The 17,268-nt window shown below is 40.4% G+C and overlaps 1 protein-coding gene across 1 annotated transcript in view; it reads left to right on the forward strand.

Moving 5' to 3' along the window:
* The window catches only part of RBKS (ribokinase), a 109,197-nt gene extending 94,018 nt beyond the window's left edge, over window positions 1–15,179 (forward strand). The window contains exon 8 of the mRNA XM_060754114.2: window positions 15,012–15,179. Coding sequence (XP_060610097.2) covers window positions 15,012–15,164 — 153 coding nt within the window. The 3' untranslated portion in view covers window positions 15,165–15,179. The remainder of the gene's footprint in view (window positions 1–15,011) is intronic.
* Window positions 15,180–17,268: the final 2,089 nt, after the last annotated feature.

Genomic DNA, 17,268 nt, shown 5'->3' on the forward strand with positions numbered 1-17,268 from the left:
AAAATCCTAGTTTGTCCTGGGAGAACCTCAAAGGAGCTCCAACCGTCTTTTATCTCTCAACTGTTGCATGGCTTCTTGCCTTTTTGAAGGTCTAGGCAGGAAAATGCCAGTGACTGGCCTATTCAGGTGGCACTGGTGATTTCCACTCTGCAGAATTATCCTCAACTTCTCCACTGGACATATCAACATCCATCATTTTGATGGGACATGGTTGTATATGAATGACTTCAACCCAAGATATGGGAAGTTACTGCAATGAGATGTGTGGGATAAGAAACAGTATATAGAAGAACAATTATTGTAAGCACTGTTCAAAAGTGTATGTGTTTATGAGAGTGTGTAGATTTGGGGGGAGGTAGGGGCAACAATAATACCACTGAATTACATTTCGTCATGTCCTTTTTCATGCTACATGGTTATAACTCTAGATCCTATTGAGATTTCAGTTAGGACTGCTGATACATGCCCAATGAGCTTCCATTAAACTACATCAGCCAGGACAGAAAACAAGCACTCCAGGTTGAAAGCAATGCTACAGAGGTTTATTCAGTTTGGCCAAAAAGGATGAAAGTACATACAACACGCTTCAAAAGGTGCAAACACATATTTACAAAGAAACAATACATTCAGACTTCCCTCTCCTCTCCCCAATTGGCTGAAAAGCAAAGCCAACTAGGATCTATGCAGGGATAGGTCAAAGATTCTCCTGATGTCACTGACAGAAGGAGAAGATCCCCATGGTGGGAAGAAAAACGGTTGATGGTTGGACAGTTTAAAGGTCCAATCCATTGCAGACATCCCCTGGGAGGGCGCAAAACTGGGGATATGATGACGTGAGTATGCAGATGATTCCTTGATTAATTTAAGTGTACAGTTTTGCAGAGACTAGGGTGTAAGATTCAAAAGGCAAAGGGTGACAAATCCAAATAACTGGGGACGTGGCTGCCTATTCAGAAGGCTAATGTATTCATATTTGTTAAGCCTACTCTTCCATGAGAATGACAAGCCTTTAGCCTTGTCTGAACAGGAAGACATCTTAAACTCATCTTGGTGACAAAAAGATAATCTGTCTCACATACACACATAAAGGGTTTAATTTTATCTAGCTTGGGAGATAAAAGCTAGATAAAGCTAGAAAGACTTTTGTTAATTATATAGCGATCTCAGTTCCCAGGAGCTTATGCAAACAGAGGGCACGGGGACAGCAGATGCTTTCAGGATACATTTGATACAAGTTTATACAAGCAATACACAAAAAGTATACAAACAATACACAAAATCCAAGTTTAGCTTTTAGAGTTCGGGATACAGATGCTCCTGGGTCCTACAAGAACTTTAAGCAGCTCTGACATTGCAAAACTTTGAAATTGCAGAAAATTGTTTAAAAATAAAGAAAAAAATAAAATCTCTTGCTTGAAGGTTTCTTATTGTTCACGACCTTTTGGGGAGGGGTACCTTGGCTCAACAACAGTTTAAGTGTCATTATTACATCCTATATAAACCTGATTTTGCACTTTCAGGAGAGGTATTTGGCATTCTTCTCCAGCGAGTTCTAGTGCCCCACCAAACTGACAGGTGCTATCTCATCATTTCTGATTTACATCATTTCTGACTTACATCATTTCTGACTTATGGTGACCTTAAGGCAACTTTTCTTGGCAAGATTTCTTCAAAGGAGTTTAGCTTGCATGGCCATACATACAGCCTGGAACATGGCCATACAGCCCGAAAAACTCACAGCAACCCAGGTTTATCTTTTCCTTCCTTTGAAGCTGAGAGAGTTTACTTGCCCAGGATCACCCTGTGGGTCCAACACTCAAATCACTACATCATACTGACTCACCAAACAATAAATTCCAGAATTCCATAGGCTAGAAAAATTGTAGTTAAAATATAACTCAAGTTGTATAGTGTAAAACTGCATAGCTGTGGCAAATCTTTCTCGGATAGCAGTGGTGAATTAAGGTTCAACAGCTGCTCCAGTTGATTTTTGTTTTTAGAGTGGTACGTGCCATCTCAACTTGTTCTCTTTCTTTGGAATTTCCTTTAATGCCATGAGACTATGTTGCTGCATTTCTAGATCTCATCTATTTTCTTTTATTCTGAAAACAAATAATGCAAATGGTATTTATGTCATTTGGACGACTCGCCTTGTTTTCTGGCATAGTCACAACCTACCTGTTGAAAGACCAGTATAGGACTAAGCTTTCACTTTTAAAATAAAACCTAGCTTTTAAAATCATCAGTTTACTTGTTCCAACAGAGAAAATGGCAGCCTCCAAAAAGAAAAAGAGCAATTTTTGAAATAGTGCCAAGCTTTCTTTCTAAGCACAGAAAACAAGAAAGCCTGTCAATTATGATTGCAATGTTCCTTTCCTTTCTTTAAAAAAACCCCACTATTGTGCATCTGATTCCATTGCCAAACAGCTGCGGTTATGTTCCTGGCTCGTAATATGAAAGTAAGGGAGTAAATGACAAAACTGGCAGCTACACACACACACACACACAAAGGCTCCACCTGTAACTGAACTGTTAAGTGGGAGCATTGCAGTTGATGAGAGAATGGGTAGGAAACTAAATATATTAGAACAATATAAACATTGGCTGGGTGCTCCCATTTTTGTCTGCTGGTAACTGTCAGCAACCCAAAGTATGCTAAACAAATCCTTAGAACAAGAGATTGGTGCGTAATTTTTAAAAAGTCCTTGCATTATTGCCCAACCGTTCACATTAACTTCTTATTGTAAATGAGCAGGCAGTAGGCAGCCAAAACCCTTCATGCAATTCATGACAAATCCTATCCTTCATCCTGTAGATTAAAGTGCTAATGGCAACTTAGGTCAGCAACATCTAACCCCTTGGGAGTTGATCAAATCTAGATGCTTTTATAAGGGCTTAATGGCATGAAAATATTTTTTTTCAATATATCTTTTGGTGGTGCCCAGAATTGGACACAATATTCCAGGTGAGTTCTGATCAAAGCTGAATAGAGACATATTATGACTTCAATTAATCTGGCACCATAGTCTCATACTCCTGTTACATTGGCTTCTTGCTGACTCTTATTTAACTTGTGAACTGCTAGATTTCCCCAAATAGTAATAATAACAATAATAATAATTCTACTACTATCTATTTTTATCCCACTTGAACTCTCCCGAAGGAGACTCAAAGCAGCTTAAAATAAAAGCATTAGCATACAATTTGAAATATACAAATATACTAACATTAAAACAGAAGTAAATATAAACTATTTAAAAATAAGTTAAAATCCATTAAAACCTATTCAAAGTTAAAAACCACAGCACCCCCTGACTTGTTTTGAAAAACCTTCATCTTTAAAAGCCTGTCTGAATAAAAAGGTTTTAGTCTGCTGCTGGAAAGATAGCAGGGAAGGGGCCATTCTGGCTTTCCTGGGCAGGGAGTCACAGGGCAGCTACCGTGAAGGCCTGCTCTCTCCTTGCCGACTGAGCTTGAGATGGAGGTGAGACAGAGAAGGGCCTCTCCTGAAGACCTCAGGTTCATACAAGGGGGTGCAATCAGCCAAATAGCCTGGACCTGAACCATCTAAAGGTTATAACCAGCACTTTGAATTGTGCCTGGCAGCAGACTGGCTGCCAGTAGAGCTGCTGTAATGGAGGTTGTCCACTCCCTGTAACCATTCCCAGTAAGCAACCTGGCTGCAGCTCTTTGGCCAGCTGAAGTTTCAGAGCACTCTTCAGAGGCAGTCCCACATAGAGGGTGTTACAATAATCCAGGCGGGATGTAACACAGGCATGTACCACAGTGGCCAGATCTGGCTTCTCAAGGAACATGCACAGTTTTAACTGTGCAAAGGCCCTCTTCGTCATTGCTGACATCTGTGCCTTAGATTTCAGTCAATGTAAAAACTGCAAAAACGAATCTTGGAGTTAAGAATCACAGAACTAAAAAGTATTATTCCTGAGTGGCCATCCAGACCACTCTAATAAAACATATATTTCCAGAATCCTGTGATGTCCAAAAGAAAAATTTCCAATGTACTTGGACATGGTGGATATTTATGTAGGCCTCTATGGTGCAAACTCATTATTGACTGAATACATATCAGGTTGAGCACTTTCAATATTGCACCTCTTCAATTATGCAGATTTGACAATTTATGGTCCAGTAATTGTATTTCCACATACCTTCATAACTTCACCTTCGTGCAGTTGTGTATTTTTTATTATAGAGAATTTTTGCAATTTTGGTTTTGGAAAACAAAACAAACAAAAAGAGGAGAATATAACTACAATATAAAAGGAAAACAGACAGCTTTGTAATATTGAAGTGGAGAAGGGAGAGAAAAATCCAACTCCTTGACGTCACTTTATTGCCAACATGTCAGCGCAGAAGCAGAGGGACTCATCACACCAAAGTAGGTGACAGGAACTTTGCAGGATTGGGAGCTGTTGACAGGTTTTACCCATCAAGAACAAGAAGGGGATAATATCAGAGAGGAGGCAGCTGGCAGCAGGATATACATGGCATCATGAGATAGGGATCATCACCAAAGGTGACAGTCCAGCTGCAATGCTTGTTTGCTTGCATTGTGCAATAATGATAATAATCTTTATTTATACCCTGCCACCATCTCCCCGAGGGGACTCGGACAGCTCACAAAAGCACTCCAGAGTGCTGCTCATAAAATAAATAATACATTAGCATATAAACGATAACAACATAAGTTTACAACAGCGAACACACATAAAACATCACATAATACAAATTTAAAATTCATAAAACACAGTAGGGGCCATAAGCAGGATACTAGTGTACTAGAAGATATGTTCTTACATTGATTAGTGTCCTAGTCCGAGTGGTCATGGACCGCTCGAACTATAATACTAATCTCAATAAGAACAGTTCTTCTAGTACACCAATATCCTGACTATGGGCACTATTGCACAAGGCAAGCAAACAAGCCTAGCCAAAGCATGGAACTGTCCTTTCTTGAAGCATTCAGCTACCATTGAGCAACAAGAAATAACTGACAAACAAAAGGAGGAAGCATAAGGGACCACGGAAAGCAACAGGCAGACATGTATCTGAAATATCTCTCCTGAGCAGATGTTGCTTGCATAAGAAACTTCCTTGGTGGGTCCCTTCCTTGGTGGGTTGTTTTCTGTCAAGTCACTCCAACCCCACTGCACCTCAAAGAACACAATTGCTGCAATCTCAGTTGACGCAAACGCTGTTTAACATGACCTTTCCTCAGTCCTTGCCAAAAGATCATCTTTCCTCTTTCCATTTCATAACAACTGCCCATCTGTCCTTTGCTCCTGTCCCACCCTCAGAAGTGGAGGAAGAAGATTACATAAGAGCTACTTGCCTAGAAAAGCCATGCTGTGATTTTGAGAGGGGCAGTGGTGGGTGTGAGGGAGAGGATGAGAGTGCTACTCTTTTATAATGTCCACTGAGCACAACATCCAAACTAGTGTTGAAAAACAATGAGTTTTAATGGCTTAAGTTCCATGTCACTGTCAAAATCCCTTAACATTATATCCCTGATTTTAAATTCCATTTTTATTACAAACCCGAAGAGTTGAAAGTGAGCATTGACATATTGGACAAAGAAGAAGGAGAACAACAACAACAACAACTTTATTTTTCTACCCCGCCTCCATCTCCCCGAAGGGACTCGAGGCGGCTTGCATGGGGCCCAGGCCCAATTCTAGAAGCTTGATACTATTTTAGCTTTCTTTACTTTACTTAGGTGATCCCTTGTTGTCCAAGTAAGATTGCCCTCCAAGTTCGGTGTACTGGCAGTGGGTACGTAGGTGGCTGTGGAGTCCTATTCTTGACCTGCATGTTCTCCCTCAGTGAGGGCATTGGTTTCTAGATGGAAGGCTACCATGGCTTCATCCTATGGAAACCTGGGATTTATCGTTTAATGAGTTACACAGACTTTTCTAAAATAATACAAAATACACAAAGGTCCCCCTGGTGGTGCAGTGAGTTAAACTGCTGAGCTGCTGAACTTGCTGACTGAAAGGTTGGCAGTTCGAATCTGGGGAGTGGCATGAGCTCCTGCTGTTCGCCCTAGCTTCTGCCAACCTAGCAGTTCGAAAACACTCAAATGTGAGTAGATCAATAGGTTCCACTTAGGCGGAAATGTAATTGCCCTCCATGCATCTATGGACGACAGCTCTTCGGCTTAGAAATGGAGATGAGCACCACCCCATAGAGTTGGACACTACTAGACTTGATATCGGGATACCTTTACATTTACTTTTATACAAAGGAGTGATACCTTTATTAGCCAGCTAAAATGCACAAACTTCATCATGCAAGCTTTTGAAGGTTCACTGCATCAGATAAAAGGAAAAGAAAAACACCAATCATAGAGTCACAGGCCTACATTTGCATCAGGCATTTTCTAATGCAGTAGTTCTTGAATTTTTATTTTCCAGATGTTTAGACTTCAATTCCCTAAAATTTTGGCCAGTGACCATACTGGCTGGGACCAAAGTCTGGACATCTGAAGTACTCCTGTGACTATTAGTGCTATAATTTGGTAGTGTAGATGCACTCTATATCTGAATGTAGACATCCTCCGTAGCCCTCTTATCTAGCTACAGTTTTTGGAAATTTTGAGGGATATATCTGACAACTGATATGGTGTAAAATTTTGCATAAAATTGTAATAAAGAGGTTGGCCTATTCTGTACAGCCTGAACAAAAGTCAGGCTGCATTTACACTGCCATATAATGCAGGTCAATGCAGTTATGAAACTGCATCATATGGCACTGTAGATGGTGCCTCAGTTGCATTGGATGAGCTCATATAAAAGCAATATTAGAACTGCAGGTCCCTTCCTGTATTAAACTCGGATCAGAGCTTGCAAGGAGTATTCTGTAGGTTGAGAGTCCCATATCTGAAATACTTGGGACCGGAAGAGCTTTTGTTTCAGATTCTGGAATACCTGTATTTGCATATCCACAATGAAATATCTTGGAGATGAGACCCAAGGTGAAAAAATGAAATTGAGAGAGAAAGAACTCTTGTCTGCTTGAGGCAGGTGTGAATGTTGCAATTGAAAACCTTGATTAGCATTCAGTTGTCTTACAGCTTCAAAGCCTGGCTGCTTCTTGCCTGGGGAAATCCTTTGTTGGGAGTTGTTAGCTGGCCCTGGTTGTTTCCTGTCTGGAATTCACTTTTTTTGGTGTTGTTCTTTATTTACTGTCCCGATGTTAGAGATTTTTAATACTGATAGCCAGATTTTGTTCATTTTCATGGTTTCCTCCTTTCTGTTGAAATTGTCCACATGTTTGCAGATTTCAATGGCTTTTCTTGTGTTTCATGTATACCTTATATATACAGCCTGAAATGACTTGTATGATTTTTTTTTATTATTTGGTGCATCAAACAAAGTTTGTGGACATTGAATCACCAGAAAGCAAAGGTGGCACTGGAATATCAATCCTTATGCATATGTAAATTCAATAAAAGAATCATATCTAGGACAGTTTTCTGAATTTTGTCCATTTTGTCCATTTTGTAGCAGGGCTTGTGAACAAATGCTGATTCCTCCTTCTCCCCAGATCTTTGCCCTTTATAGATATGACAGTTGTAGATAGTGGAAGTAATATAGCCCTGCAGGGGAGAAATTCTTTTTTAAATTTAGGTTCTTCATGTAATCTCAGTTTGTTATTGCTAAAGAGATCTCCAGCCAGGAGGCAAATGGTTCAGTATGAGCCAGAACTATATATAGCTGAAACTTCTAAGGGGCTGAAGCTAGCATGGCTCTTGTTCTAAGAGCCTTGGAAAAGAGTCTTGTGTGAATCTTAGTGCTTTTAGCTCTCATATTGCTGGCCTGTTTTTCGCTGCCACAGAGACCCTTGTCAAGAAGTTACCTTGAGAGGTTTTGATCACAGGTGTGCTGAAAGGTTACCATGGTTCATGTCTTCAGAGCTAGTGATGATCACACATGAATCTGAGATTCATATTTCAAATGCAACCTATATTGTATTCCATCTTTGAAATGTGCATCACAAAATGTAACATTGCTTCAGATTTAAAGCGATGTGACTGCTTACCATATTAAGCATTTATTTCATGAGAAATCTGGGGAATCTCTCCCTGCTAGAGACACCAATCTCCTTTTCTTGCAATGTGACTTGACAAGTCATCCCAAACACTTTATTTTTAACAGCTCTTTTATACATTTTGCCTTCTTTGGGTTATTTTTGTGTTCTTGTAAAACGCAGATCAGTGACAGATAGGTTGGCTGAAAGGCAAGGAGGGAGAGGGTTCTTGAATCTTTGAGCAGAACATAAAAATACACCAGATTGTCAAGCAAATCTGTATATTTTCTTTTAAAGTTTCTGGAGAATCATTATCTTGCAATGCTTAGCAAAATATCAAGCCAGATCTTGGTGTAACTTCATGTATATTGCACCTAAGCAAGAGTTCACATTGCTCACAGCACTCACCAAGAAACAAACATGGTAGCAAACAGTTTCTTGATACGTAAAAGGTAAAGGTAGTCCCCTGACATTAAGTCCAGTCATGTCTGACTCTGGGGTGTGGTGCTCATCTCCATTTCTAAGCCGAAGAGCCAGCGTTGTCTGTAGACACCTCCAAGGTCATGTGGCCGGCATGACTGCATGGAGCGTCGTTACCTTCCCGCCGGAGCGGTACCTATTGATCTACTCACATTAGCATGTTTTTGAACTGCTAGGTTGGCAGAAGCTAGGGCTGACAGCGGAAGCTCACGCTGCTCCCCGGAATCGAACCTGCGATCTTTCGATCAACAAGCTCAGCAGCTCAGTGCTTTAACCCACTGCGCCACCAGGAGTACATATAAAAAGGGAAAAGGCACCCAATGCAAATTGAAGCATAAAAATCCAAGAGTTAATGAAAAAAGCAAGTCCCAAAGGCAATAGGTAATCCCAAGAAACAAAGATCAAAACATGAACATGAATCCCAAAATAAGTCCAAGAAACAAGGAACAAAACATGAGCATGAAGCCAAAGGTATATCCATAAAACAAGGAACAAAGCATGAAAATGAATCTTGCGTTGTGAACAAAGGCCTGAGCCAGGAACAAGACAAGAGTTCTTCACTCCCAAAGCAATGTTGCTTGATCGAAAATCCCAACAGCTCTCACTGATTTAAGGACTGCAAAACATGAACACATTCCTTTGACACTGGTTCCCATTATCCATGGAATCAAAGTCCTTGAGTATACAGGAACCTGTTGATATTTGCACCTTAGACTAGCTGTTCCTCCTTGCCTGGACACAGTAAAGTCTGAAATTTCTGTTTCTTAGGGCCTTTCCGCACAGCCATATAACCCAGAATATCAAGGCAGATGATCCACAATATCTGCTTTGAACTGGGTTATCTGAGTCCACACTGCCATATAACGCAGTTCAATGTGGATGTTATACAGCTGTGTAGAAGGGGCCTTAGAGAAAGTGCCATATAGGGTAGTACAAACATCTAATCCTTGTCAAATTACATAAACATTTGCAGTTATTGGAAAATACATTCTTTAAAATTAAAACTTCCAGAAAACCCCTGTCCCAGTCCAAGGAGTACACTGGTTGTGGGATCATGACATCTATAGTTCCAGGTTTTTCCTGCAAAAGCTAATCAGGACATGGCTTGTTCTGCACTAATGTTACTTTTGCTTGGGTCCAGCAAATCTTACAAGATCTTGAAGAAAGAGAAACAGAAATGCAAGGAAATAAACTTCCATAACTTTAGTGGGAGGGTTGATTTGCAATGGAAATAGACAGTTTACCAAATTTCCCCACCTCCCTCTTCAGAATGATGAAATCCACACACCAGAGCTTGTTGCAAAAGACATACTGGAATGTATTTTCAATACCAAAACTAGAGCTTGGATTTCTTCCACATACAATCCCATGTTGTCTATTGCAAACATTCTTTCATTTTGGTAGCATACTTTGTGGAGGTGGAGCAGGAGCAGAAACATTTTGTTGGTGCTACTCTTTATATATATATCTAATTTTAAGAAAGTTATAGTCCACCCACTTCAGATAGATCACAGTAGTATTTCAAAATATAAAAGCAGTCAGCAGAAAGACACAACAAAGAATAATAAGAAATTCTTAACATGATTGAAAATCACAAACTAAGCAAATAAAACAGCCAACTGAAGACCTTCCTAAAAAGGAAGTCTGTAAACCTCTGGAAGGCGGTTTGTGAGGACTGAAACAACAAGGAGGCAAATAATTTTCCTGATCTATAAAAAGTCTCCTAGAAATCCAGCAGTACATTCAATTCAAATGTATTAGTTACCCACTCACACAAAACAGTTCAGCCTTATTTTACTTCCATGTGAAATGGTGACCTTACCATCTCCAAAATTTAATGACTCGTCGTAAGGCTGAGAAAGGAGGACTACAAATGCCGATAATTAATTAATTAATTAATTAATTGAGCATACCCCTTTTGTCTATAATATTTGGGCAATATAGAGGGGCATTAATTAAAGATTTCCCCTGACCCACTTCTATTTATCACAGGACAATGAAACTGCACATCTGTAATGATATAAGTCTCTATAGGTTACATGCCAATTTACAACTCAGAACTGATATGGTCTTGATTTTACAGGTGCTGAAGTGGTGTGAGGTTTGATAATGGCCCCAGTGGAATACAGAGCAGTCCTCAAGTTCCTTTACTTGAAAGGCCGCACACCAAAGGAGATGTTTGATGAGATGAAAGAGATTTATGGTGATGATTCACTATCATATGATGGAGTCAAGAACTGGCATTATCCATTCAAATGTGGCCGGACTTCAGTGCAAACAGCTCCAATTTCAGGATGAAATTGCCATTGATGAACACACTATCCAGCAAGTGGAGGTCACCATTTTGGAAAATCACAGCATAACCATTCGCCACCTAACCCATGTCAAGATTAGTGTGAGGTCTGTGGGGAAAAAAACCATCCAAGACCATCTTCACATGCATAAGATATCCACTAGCTGGATCCCCCAGCTTCTCAAACCTTTCCAGAAGCAGGAACAAGTCTCAGGCACTATCGATGATGTGCCATGGAACCCAGGAGGACTTTTTCAACAGACTGATCACACAGGATGAAACCTGGGTCCATCACTATGATCCTGAGACTAAAGTCCAGATGATGCAATGGAAGCATCAAGACTCACCGCTGCCAAAGATGACACGTGCCCAACTCTCGGCAGGCAAGGTCACGCTCACAGTATTTTGGGACCAGCACGGAGTAGTATTGATGGATTTCTTAGCAAAGGGTACCATGATCACTGGGGCACACTATGCTTCATTGCTGCAGAAATTTCAGGAGGCCATCAAAACCAAGAGACATGGCATGCTCACCAAAGGTGTCTGCCTTCTGCAAGACAATGAACCAGTTCACAACTCACATGTTGCCCAAATGGAAGCATGCTCCTGAGGCTTTAAAATTCTACTGCATCCCCCTTATTCAGCTGACCTTGCACCATTGGACTTCCACCTCTTCCCAACAATGAAGTTATTTTTGAAGGGCAAGCATTTTTCAGATGATGAGACTGATTTCCAAAGTCGTAACATGGCTTTTGGAGCAACCTGTTGACTTCTGCAAGCGAGGTGTTTATAGTTGCTTAAAAAGATGAGATAAGTGTGTGTCCCTGGGTGGCACCTATGTAGAGAAGGACTAATAACTGTGCCAAGTTTAATTGCTCTCAGTTCACAGGAAGTGGGTCAGGGGAAGTCTTTGATGAATGCCCCTCATATATGCATCCCACAGGTATGTGGTAACAGCTAGGCCTGAAATTGGTTAACCAGCTGTAATGTAATGTGATGAATAGGAAAATGAGGCACAGTTTGCTCTATTTCAACGTGGATGCAAACAACAGTCTTAGGGTACATCTACATTGTAGAATTAATGCAATTTAACAACACTTATACATCCATGACTCAATGCTATGGAACTATGGGAGCTGTGGTTTGGTGAGGCACCAAAAGTATTTAGTAAAGGAAGCTAAAGACTTGTAAACTGCAACTCACATGATCCCATAGCATTGAGCAATGATAATTAAAAGTGGTGTCAAGTTGCATTAATTCTACAGTGTAGACAGATAATGGAGGCAGCTCTCCTTTCTTTTTGAATGGTTGTTCATTTTGCATTATCCAAATCTTCAATCTAGCAGAACTATAATAGATACCCACAAAGAGCTGTAGTAGACACATCATATAGTTATTTCTCTCCCCTTTAATGTTTATATCCTTACATGTTCAACTTGATTTTCATGCTCTAAGTCATGGATCCCACAGGTACAGACATCCATGAAATATAATGTATTTTTTTTTTCCTTTTCTGTTTGGTCTTTTTCGTTGGAATAAGTTTTACTCTTTCATTACTTTGTTGCAGTCACGAGACTCATCCCACCATGTTTTAGTGATGCCTACTGAATCAAATTTGCCTTCCTGTGCTAATGATAATGAACAGACAATACAAGGAATTTAATATTAATGCAAGAAATACAAGTGACCTGAAGTTTAGCAAGCTTTTAAAAAGCATTTTAGATAAAATAACTAAAAGCCTTTTAAAACTGAATGAGAAATTCTGTCAACATCAATTAAGAAAAATGATGTTACACTGGACAACTAGATGTTGTATATGAGTATGCCATTGAATATCAGGTGCTAGAGTCACTGGATTGGATCCAGACTTAGGTCTGAATCCTACTGGTAGTCACAACTGGAGTAGATCCACAGAATCAGTCATTGTGCAGTGACTTAGTTAGGACCGCAGTTAGAGAGTCCATGTCTGGTAAGCATATGCTAAACCAGATAGGCCAGGTCAGAGAAACCAATTCACCACAGATGTTTATTACAATTTGGCCCAAAAGGATGCAAGTACAGCAATTCGCTTTAACATTTTCAAGAAGAAACATATAGAAAAATCTAAGTCATCTTATATAGTTCTGATAGCTATTCAGACCTCCCACTCCCTCCCCTGATTGGCCAGAAAAGAGGCTGGCTAGGATCTGTGCTGGGGTTGGCAGTCGGTGATTGGTCAGAGTGAAGGACCAATCGGCTGCAGAGATGCTCCCTGGGAAGGCACAGTCCCGGGTAAACAAATGATAAAGAAATGTTGATGAGCATCTGATGAACTCAAATGTCCAATTCTATGCCAAACAAAGATATGGATCTTAGGAAACAAAGGTGCAAGACCCAAGGGACAAAGGTGCTGATCTTGGGTAATCAAGGGCTTGGCTGTCAATAAAAGAGCTAATGAATGCATATACTCTAAGCTTCTATTTATGTGAAGAAGCACCAGACTCCCAGCTTCATGTGACTAGTATCAACCTTTGGGTTTATCTAACTGGCAAAGGAAGTCACCTGTCTTTGCATACATAAAATGAATGTAATGATTATCTGGCTTGGGAAATAGCCAGAGGGATTTGCCCAACCTTTTCCATTCCCAGAAGATTATCTGAACAGGGTCACAAAGAAGTGGCTGTATCTAAGTTACATTTTGATGTATCTCTAAGAAGCAGTTTATATACATTTCATATGTCAGAGGTGCTTCGAATGCGATTTTCCTGATTCTTGGCTGGGGGTTGGACTGGATGGCCCACGAGGTCTCTTCCAACTCAATAATTTTATGATTCTCTATATTAAAAATTAGATACCGTACACAGTTGAAAGATAAAACTTAAACAAAATCATAAAGCAGATGCAATGTATTAAAGAGTTAGATATGATAGAATTTAGGCCAGTGGCTCTCAACCTGTGGGAGTTGTAGGCCAAAACACCTGGAGACCCATAGGTTGAGAACCACTGGTTGAGGGGTTTACAGCTGCTGCTGGTTTGGTTTCGATCTCCTGGTGCTTCGAATGTGCGCAATTCCAGAAAGGATCTTTTATAAAAAGGAAAAAAAATGTATATTTATTTCTGAGCCCTTGGTGAACTATAAATCTTGGGGAGGGGGTTGTCACTGTGGCTCGATAACAGTTGGAGACAGCTTTGTAAATGCCATTGATTCACTCTCTTGTTGGGACTATCAATAGCATTCCAGCTCTCTCTCATCAAACTTAGAATGGCTTTATTGACATTAATGGAGCTGGAGTTAGTCATGACTAAAAAGATGTGCTGATTTCAATGAATCTATTTCAGCATGACTAACAGTCAAATTGGATATTTGTGCAGCTAGGATTTTGGCAGAGGTAAAATAATCTATTTATCGGTTCTCTTTATCTTGCATTTGTATTTGGATCTTAACATTTAACATGCTTTGTTTTGCATGTGAATATCAGGGAAGGCCCTCTGGTGGTGCAGTGGGTTAAACCACTGAGCTACTAAACTTGCTGACTGAAAGGTTGGCGATTCAAATTCAGGGAGCAGAGTGAGCTCCCACTGTTAGCCCCAGCTTCTGCCAACCTAGCAGTTTGAAAACATGCAAATGTGAGTTGATCAATAGTTACTGCTCTGGTGGGAAGGTAATGGAGCTCCATGCAGTCATGCTGGCCACATGACCTTGGAGGTGTCTATGGACAACACCAGCTCTTTGGCTTAGAAATGGAGAGGACCACCACCCTCCAGATTTGGACATGACCAGACTTAATGTCAGGGGAAACCTTTACCTTTTTATCATGGAGACAAGCATGCATCTAACTTGCAGCCGTAATTCTTGATACAATATTTCAATGATAGCCCCATTGTGAGAGGGAAAATCACAGTGCATACACATTTCCCCTACACATCTAGTTCGATCCACAGAGAAAAAGAATTATTGTTTTCACACCCTGCTTTGCAAATTTCCCGAAGCATGACTGAGTGACCACACTTAGGAAACATTGGATGGTGAACTCAAAGGACCCCGTGCTCTGATCTTGCCCATCCAAAAATTTCCACAGAACTGAAATGTGATTTCTTTAAGATCTTTTCTTTCAATGCTGTCTTGGCTCTGGCCAAATACCAAGATATAGGCAACAAATGGTGCTTTATTTTACTCATTCTTTCTCTCTCTTTTTTCTTTTTTGTGAAGCTGGCAGCGTCTTCAAACACACATCCAACCAACGCACAATACATTTTTTTTTTTGGAAAAATAAAAATGAAGAAAAACCCGGACCATCTGGCTAAGTGCTCCTTAAAAATGAGAAGAGAAGAAAAACAACGCTCGGAGAGAGTTGGCAGCTGAATGCAGCTCAGCCTGAGTGTGGACTTTCTCCTGCGGTGCCTGGAAAGGACAGCCTCCACATCTCCCATTTCTGTGAAAAAGTAGCTGAAGGAGGGAGAGGCAAGATCAGCGTTTTGAGTGGGACGTGGTGACTTTGCTGAGCTGCACACGTTAATTAACTTGAGAAAGTGGCCTACCAGCCTGCAGCCTTCCCTGTGGTCCCATTGCTACAGCATTACAGCCCCCTACTGGAAATCCAACACAACAGACTGTCATAGTGGTTCTGTAGCTTTGCGATGGATTGGGATCGGGGAATGAGGAAAAACCTACAGATATTATGATCTAGGAATAGGGAATCATGATCATCCCAGGCCCTGGGGTTTCTGATTGAAAACATAAGATCTTGGTGATGTCATCAAGCGCTAGGCATGAAATGCCAACCAAAGTTAATCACAGCTTGTTTTTTCAAAGATGTACACACACACACACACACACACACACACCAGTTTTTCCAATTTGGTAACTTGAATGAGATAGCTTAACTACTGGGGCTGTTTCTAGGTCAAAGTGCAGTTAAAAAAAGGCAAAGGTTCCTTTGACATTAAGTCTAGTCGTGTCTGACTTTGGTGGGTGGTGCTCATCTCCATTTCGAAGCCAAAGAGCCAGCGTTGTCTGTAGACACCTCCAAGGTCAACGGGGGTTCACCCCCTCCCACGAATTTGAATTGCCAACCTTCTAGTCAGCAAGTTCTTCAGCTTAGCAGTTTAGCCTGCTGTACCTCCATGACCCCTTATGTGTCTGTATATGAGTCTACACTGCCATATAATGCAGTTTCATAATGCACTTTAACTGCATTATGAAACTGTATTATTTAGCAGTTTAGGCAATGTATTATAGATGTCTATAATACAGTCAGTTGCTCTTCTGCCATCTACACAAGATAGAAAGGGTAGCATTTCTGCAAAGACTTAATTTGGGGTTTTTTTTTAATACTGGTATATTTAGTCACTGAATATTTTGTTCCAGACCAGTCCTGTTGTGCCATGAGAAGTTCATTTCTTGAATTTTATCAAGTTCTATAATAAGCCTACCTCTGTTTATTTCTGGGGTCTACCCATGGCGAGTCATAAGCCTTCTCTGACTTGTCTCTGAACCATAAAATTGGAGAACAACAAAAGGAGTCATACACATTTTCCCTCTCCCGTGGAGCAAGCCCTAATGTAAAAGACTGAATTGGGTGTCCTTTCTATTCATTCAGGCTAGGCTAAAAGGGATGATTTACAGTTGATGCCTTGACCTTTGCGGTCCAAAAGTCCTTGATTCAGCCTTTGCAGAAAGCAGAAGAGATGGCTGCATGTATACAAATACACATGTCATGTGCACAGTTCAGTAACACAGTCATCCTCACTCCCCCGTAAACACATGCTCCCTGATTCAGAAGAGAGTCACCCTGAGTGATATCACCTACACAACAACCCTTAAGCACGAACACATCCTCCATACCACATTGTATTCCCATTTAGGCCACAGTGCGAGCTTATTTTGTTCTTTTTTTAAGACACAAAAAGTCCAAAGTCACTTTCTTTGTCAGTAGCCTATTTATTACATTTCCATGGTGTTGTAGTTAGGTGATTCAATCCATTTTCTTGAGCCCTTTAATTTAAGGAATCGCTCCGTACATTGCTAAGCGCAACTGGAATAACTGCCAGCTAAAAGTAAGTGGGCGCATAGACTATTCATGAGTTACATCCAAAATGCTAATTTGCAAAAAGCCAAGTCTAGCATCCACATTAACCATCAATTTTCACAGCAGAATGCAGAGACATGCATCATAAAGTACACATGCAAAAAAACATATGCCACACTGTGTAATTATTCCCTTCTTTTCTTCTGCATTAGGCTGGTCATAGAAAATCAGTCCCTTGATTAATCATTCACCTCCAAGAAGTTGTATTGCTATTTAAAAGTCTGGCTTGGTTGGAAGTGTAAAAACTTGGCTGCACCAAAACAGAAAAAACACAATCCTCAATCTTTCAGTAATTTGTTTATAAGAATATGTTATTCCCACAAGGATACAGTATCAAGAAAAGGCTGCTATTTTTCACCACCAAAGGGGTGAATTAAT

This window comes from Anolis sagrei, chromosome 1 (genome assembly GCF_037176765.1).
Source record: "Anolis sagrei isolate rAnoSag1 chromosome 1, rAnoSag1.mat, whole genome shotgun sequence".
Classification (NCBI taxonomy): domain Eukaryota; kingdom Metazoa; phylum Chordata; class Lepidosauria; order Squamata; family Dactyloidae; genus Anolis; species Anolis sagrei.